The 7,064-nt window shown below is 39.2% G+C and overlaps 1 protein-coding gene across 1 annotated transcript; it reads right to left on the bottom strand.

Annotated features, from left to right (window-relative positions):
- Positions 1-575: 575 nt before the first annotated feature.
- On the bottom strand, positions 576-4,890 carry EXTL2 (exostosin like glycosyltransferase 2). Its single transcript, XM_054383949.1, has 4 exons — positions 4,824-4,890; positions 3,205-3,632; positions 1,799-1,869; positions 576-1,224 (listed from the first exon to the last, which is right to left on the bottom strand). The coding sequence occupies exons 1-4, from the start codon at positions 4,826-4,828 to the stop codon at positions 733-735; spliced, it is 996 nt and encodes a 331-aa protein (XP_054239924.1). The 5' UTR covers positions 4,829-4,890; the 3' UTR covers positions 576-732.
- Between the last annotated feature and the right edge of the window lie 2,174 nt (positions 4,891-7,064).

The raw sequence follows: 7,064 nt of genomic DNA, 5'->3' as shown, positions 1-7,064 counted from the left end.
CAGTGTTTTGGCAAGTCTAGGCAAATTAGAAACAGGAAAAAAAGCCATCTTGTTTTCCACTATCTTAGCAGTAGTAGACATTGCAGGCAACGGTGAGGTACTCTTTTTCTAGCTTGCTTTCCTAGCATCTTCAGGAACATCTCTGTATACAGAATAGCTTATATACAAACTTCAGAGGGGTTCTGTACAGGAGCCTAGAAGCCTGGCCAACAGTTTACTGTAGCGTTTCTACAGTTTCATTGGGAACTGGCTAGGAGGAGATGAGGAGAGGTGGGGGAAGGCAAGGAAGCATCTCAACATATAGCTATTAAAAATATGCCTAAACTTCATTTGACTAGATACATGTATTTTAAAAAACCAAAGAAACAAAAACAACTCAAAACGTAAGCACTGAAGGGTAGGAGTGCATTTTTGTCTGCATGTTTCTGCCTAACTAATAGTAATAGCTTTTCAGGTTTTAAGGAAGGAGGATGATTTTATCACAGATAAACATTAGCACATATTCTTTAAGTTTTCTCAAAACTTACCTTGGAAAGTTAGTAAGAAAAGAGAAAGAGAAAAAAAACAACCAACCAAAAAAAAAAACCCAACCAACCATGAAATACCCATAAAATGCAATATGGAAAAAGTTGAGGATGGCCAAGATGCAGTAATTATGCCTTCTTCTCTCCTTGAACTCAGTACAATTCACTTGAGTTTTGTTTAATAATCTAACTCCTTGAATTCATTGACTTATATTTTATTTTTGTGATTGGCATAATTAGGGAAACCAAACTGAGAAATCATGATATTAGAATATTTTAAAGGCATGCCATCATAAATATTAACCAGTTTATTTACACAGTAAGATCTCTGTAACAAATGCTCTGCTCGGTGCCACATTCCAGAATAGCCACTGTTCGTGTCTTTTTCTAAATTTCTAATATCAACTGGCTTCACAAACACTCCTGAAGGCTTTCCAGTATGCTTTGATACCAGAAAATTCATAGCAATATCATCACAATTTTGAGTTTCATCTATTAAGGTGTAAACAGCTTCTGGCTGTCTTTGAAAGTCTTCTAAATACCCACTATGAAAAAATGCTGCACCAATAAGAACCATAGAATACTGATCTCCATTTCCAAATCCAGGGTTCTGCAATTCAAAGCTGCCATAACTGTATACACCTGAAGGAGTAGAAATGTGCTTTCTTGGAACAAATCCGACTATATGCTCTGGAAATTGCTGAAAGAAAAAAAGAAATTTTAAAAATCAAAATGAGCCCAGCCCATAAGATGAAATGAAAATGTGTTAAGTATTTCATAAAAGAGTTTTATGCTTTTTTAGGAGGAGTACAAGATTGTCAGGAAAGAATGAAACTGTATCAGCATAGATACTGCAACGAAATAACAGTTTTACAAAATGGACAAAATATGCCTCATTTCACATCATGTGGTCCCAAGAAACATCTATTCATGATTTGCAGCTGTGAAATCAGGCTCTAGAAATTTGCAGACAACCCCTTAGAAAGAAAACCCCCATACACTTTTGTTTTGCAGTCCACTATCAATTTAAATAAATTCAGCAACTTCAGTGTTAAGTACAAGAGTTAAAAACTTGGAAGTTATAGATTGCAGGTATAGCTACTACTGAAGAATATTTTTGTAATTTCTAATATTCAATGCTTCAATTCTCCTAAAATATAACTATACAGCTAGAAAATCAGTAGCAAAACATTATGATCGCATATTGCTGACATTAAAATCATTAATCTCAATTGTAACTCACAAATACTATTTGCTGAGGTGCAGAACATTACCTGCCAAACAGAAAAGGCAAAAGCAAGGTCATGAGCACTGACTAGTGTATCATCATCCATCATTAACACAGCTGAAGGAAGAGAAAGAAAAAAACAGCAACTTATCAAAAGAATAAACAGGTGAGGCACAATATGCAGCACAGTATTTGACAAGTTAGCTGTCAAACTTCTGTGACTATAAAGCTGAATTGCAGAACTCAATTCCAACTGAGAAAACATATTTAGATTTTTAAAGCTGAAGAAAGTTTGCATCTTTGTGGTAACCAGAAGCAAACCTACATTTTAGATTATTTGCCAGGTTGCAGAAGAACTCAGCAACCTTTGACCATCTGGACATGTGTTGGAAAATTTGGGACTGTTTGGTAAAGCTACTTTGATTTCTACTAATCTTGTGTGAAAACACAACCAAAATAGTTAGATGCCATTCTTTGGTGTATGAGATGTATAAAGGATTCTTAATACAAAATTTTACCTGTCTCCTCATGACATGCAAGTTTTAAATAAGCAAGCCACATAAATTGCACAGGGAACGCTCAGTATGATTAACTACAGAAGGACTAACTAGAGAATCTTTAGGCAAAAGACTGTCTAGAAGTGGAAAAAGGATATTCTTACATCAAAACTCCAGATGCATTAAAGCTTTTTAAGTCAGCATAAATCCTATTACAGTAAATAAAACACTTGGGAAGTTGAAGTTTCTAGTGTCTTCCTCAAAGTCATGAGTTTTGAGAAGCAAGGTACGTTAGGAAGGGGGCAGTAAACAGAATTACCTTTACTAATCAATGAGTAAGGTCTGGTCTGTAATGCAACATATGGGGTTTTTTTTCCACTTGAAACAAACAGGACTTATTGTTGTGCTTCTCCTGCAAAGAGCTTAGGAAGAGTCTTTAGATGAATAGCCAAAAGACTGGGGAAAATACTCTTAAAAAGGATGTACAATTTAAAGAAAGCCAGACAGTGAGGCAGAGGAGTTTCTCCGAAAAACATACTTGAGAACTTAGTCTTGAAATGAATTTTTAAATCAACTCTTTATCAGACAACTTAAGTTCATATTATTGCAGAGACTGAAAAAACACATGCACTGTGAATTTCAGTTTATAAAGGGAAGAGAAGCCAAACTACCTGTGTTTGCCTGACAAAGAAAATTGAGAACTGACAGCTGCAAAAGCCAAATGCATTTGATATCCTTCTTTTTTTCCTTATCTCTTAATTCACAGCCTCAGCCCTGCTGGTGGTGGTGTGCCTCTGATACAGCATAGGTTTCTTTTGTATTGCCTGTGTTCTATTAAGTGGCTCTGCAGATCCATGGATGTATTATGTAATATTAACTCAAACCATCTCTTTCAATATTCACATTTTAAGTGTGAAAATAGTATTAGTCAGTAGCAATATGAACTGATTATTACCTTTTGTTTCCAGCTCAGGGAAATTCTGAAGTCTATTCCTCATGCGATTTACAGTTTGAACTTTAAAGACAACAGGGACAGGATGAGGACCCAAGGAATTCCACATTTCCTCTGGTATCTTCTCACCAATGTTGTTCCACACAACAATTACTTTATGTAGGTGGGGGATGGCTTGATAATGATTTAAAAGTTTTAGCAGCAAGTCAGTTCTATTATATGTCTGCATAATAAGAGTAAATGAATCCAAGACAGACTGACTCTGGGTTTTTTGTTCCCTTCTCAAATTGGGCATTTTGTCATCTTTGATATTGGGAAGCAAAGCTGTTAAAGCACCTGCCACAAGAAGTAAGACAACGATCACCACAGAAGTGAAGCGTAGTAGGCGGATTCCCATAACTCTTCCTGGAAGCTTACACAAGTGAAAATACCTTTAAAATAAGTAACAGGAAAGGGAAAGTCATTAATCCCATATATAGGTATCTCCCTTACTTGAGCCATGCTCCTACAGTAGCTTAAGTAAACAAATAAAGAGGACTTTAGGATTTGGGCCAATTACTTTCAACTGTCAAGACAGACACTTATGGTACTCTGCTTCTAGTGTTTACTTTTTTTGGGTTAACTTTGAATTTTGCTTTGTGAAAATTAATTTAGGGTAAATTCTCCGAATTGAGATTGTTCATTATCTCTTATTTTCTCACACGTATCTTACCAAACCTACCCATCTTAAATGAGAAAGCAAGTTTGTATAGAGTATATTTGGCAATGCAGAAGCTCTGCCTTAGCTGGGAAATAAAAGGGAGAGAAGGTGCCTCTCAAGAGCTCTGGCAGAAAGGAAGAAGTAAAATGCTCTTCATTTTTCCATTGTCCAGGGACCCTACACGGAAGGAACAATCTTTATCACCGATCTGCTGGACATTTTGTCAATAGCTTGTATATTGGCTTGATAATAGTTATTAACGTGGAAAATACAATTCTGATCATACTGACAACAGCAAGACACGTGGAGCAAAAGAAACATGCTAAATTGTGTAAGGTAGGGGTACAGCAACATCAGTAACAACTGGTCTGCGAAACCCAAAACTCAGCAGAAACTGGAAATGCCAGATGCTAGGTGCTATGTATCAGCTAACTGGGGAAGCAGCCTTAGCATAAACCAGGCAGTACTGGATCCTCCTGATTTTTGTAGCTAAACAAGAGCTCTTAAAAAGCAGATCCTACAAAGGCAGGTAGCATTCCTAGTTGTCCAGACATTTCTAAATTGTAAACTCAGCAGGATCCAGCAGCCACTGCACCTCAAATGATATGTCATCCACACCTGTTCTTCCCACTTTTCTTGCAAGATTAGCGTAAATTGAATACAAGATGAATATTCTAAGCTTACTACTAAACGGTTACTTGTTTGTACACAATACTTATATTACTCCATTAGTAATTTTTAGGCTTTCAGCATGGAATTCTGATCAAAATAACTGATCCAGGACAACTCCAATTACATTTTTTTTGAGAGAGTAGCTATGTGTTTTTTCACAGAACTTTAGATCTTTTTTTTCCACAGTGCATATACCATGCTTGAAAATATCAATACAAATTATTTTAGTCTACAAAACCTCTCAACTCACCTCATTGTTGCCAAGTAGAATTGTATTTCCCTCTTTGTTTTTACAGGGCAGTTGTTTGTGGTCTTTAAATCTGCTGGAAATCAAAGGGACTTTATAACTGAAGATCAACAGTTACCCCACATGCTATCCAGCATTCTTTTACAAGAAAACCTTCCTCTCAATCACTGACCGATGTACATGTTCTCAGCAATTATCCAGTGCCTTTTCCTTTTGCTCAGTTCAGTAATTGTCTTTGCTTTTCAGTGAACACTCCGGAAAGAAATTATTAGACCAGTGGGTTAGAAAGGAAAATACAGCATGTTTTTCTGCTTGTAAAATTGTTGTTTTGTAAAAATGCAATGTCTAGGTCTTCCATCCTTAGGGTCAACCACAGAGATACAAGCAGGTCTATAGAATCTCAGTCTATTCCTTTGTTCACTAAGCACTATTTCAATATATATTTGGCTACCACATCCAGGTGATTGATCCCAATTAATTTTTTTTTCTGGCTGATGCCCTTCATACTGTCTTTCCACTAAGCTTACCAGGTTTAAGACACAGCATTTTGTTCTTCTCATCTTGTTTGGCAGCTTGGCAGAAGGGAAAGCAAATACAAGTGTGAGCACATAAAGGAACAAGGCACAAGATGCAGGTCAGAAACTTAGAAATTGGTTTGTTAAGGCTCCTTGTTGCAGGGATTTTTGTTCTATTAAAACTTGTTGAACAAAGAAAGGGATTTTTTTATTGCTGGTTTAGGAATGGTAATAAAAAGTTTAGAAAGCAGAAGCTTGTATTTAATAATTGAATCCACATGAATTTTAAGTAATTTGTTTAGGTTATATAAACTTATTTATTAAAAGTACAGAACTGCCAGTTTGTGTATACACCAATCCGAATACATTCACACATACAGGTCTTCCCAAATCTGAGTTCTGATTTTACCACTACCTTATCTTGTGGGGCTGGAGAGGCCATTGAAACTCTTTCTAGAAACGAATCACTTAATTCCTTCATTTTATAAGTCTAAACAATCATGCCTGACTTTTAAAAATAATTGGCTACTCAGCATTTCAGAGGTCCACCATATCTTGGTCATATGTGCTTTTGAAAAGGTCAACCTTAGATTTTCCTTCCCTAGTTACAATGATACTTATCAGTATTACCCTAATATTTATCTAGTTAAAATTTAAAAGCATACTTAAGACGAAAATACCTATGTATTACTGTAGTAATGAGACTTCCTGGCTTGCCATACATTCTTGCATTTACTCAATTGCGTAGAACGGGCTGTGATGACAAATAAGGAAGATATTATAATTTACTCTTTATTTAATATGAATACCCACACAAATCTTTCCAGTGAGAAAGTACCGACTAGTTTTGCCAATTAAGTTAGCGACTTGAAGCGCAAGATTGACCTAACAATTCTTACAGTACTGCCCGTAGAGAACAGCTCTTCAAAACAAAATTGATGAAAATAAAAACACGATGTCAAAATACATAATCTTAATCCTCGTTCCAAGAAAAAGTCTTCTGAGCAGGATCCCCTCTTTTCGCGAGCAGCATCTCATAACAACACTTAGTAGGAATCACACGGAGCCACGCAGCAGAAGCGAATAGCCTGCCCTCCCGGGCAGGGTACACCGCGCCCCCGCACACCGCCCACCCCTCACGCACGATTTCGCTCACGTTCAGGAGGAGACCAGTAGAGCCGCTCGCTTCTCCAGCGCTGGGCTTGACCCTGCGAGACGTCGCTAGTAGCGAGTGAGGCGGCAGGACACGCGGCAAGGAAGCGCAGGGCAGAGGAGGTGCCGACCCGGCACCCCGCGGCTGGGCCCGCCCGCGGAGGCCGCTCCAGTGACTCAGGGGCGGCCCGGACAGGACCGCCACAGCGCTACAGCGACGCTGCCGTACCCCGCTTCCTGTGGGGCGTCCCTCCGCTTCCTCCCAGCAGGCCCCGGTTTGTAGTTCGGGGCTCTGCCACGGGCAGGGGGCTTGCCCCATCGCCCGGCTCTGGCAGCTGTACCCACCACACAGCTCCTCAGAGCGTGGCATTGAACCACAGCCCGGGGCCGGCCGCGGCGGCTGAGCCACCATCCCAGCCCCGCACCGAGGGCTGCCGCAGCAGCTCTAGGAGCACTAGGCATCATAAGCAGAACGCGGACGGCGGGCCCAGAACAGACGGGAATTCACACTCTGCAGTGTGCTTTGGTTCGTGTTTGCAACGGGCAGCTCCGCTCAGCTCCGCGTGAGCAAAGCCCC

Source organism: Indicator indicator, chromosome 10 (genome assembly GCF_027791375.1).
Source record: "Indicator indicator isolate 239-I01 chromosome 10, UM_Iind_1.1, whole genome shotgun sequence".
Taxonomy (NCBI): Eukaryota; Metazoa; Chordata; class Aves; order Piciformes; family Indicatoridae; genus Indicator; species Indicator indicator.
Note: the sequence above shows the minus strand (reverse complement) of the source record. Positions and strands in the feature narration are given on the sequence as shown.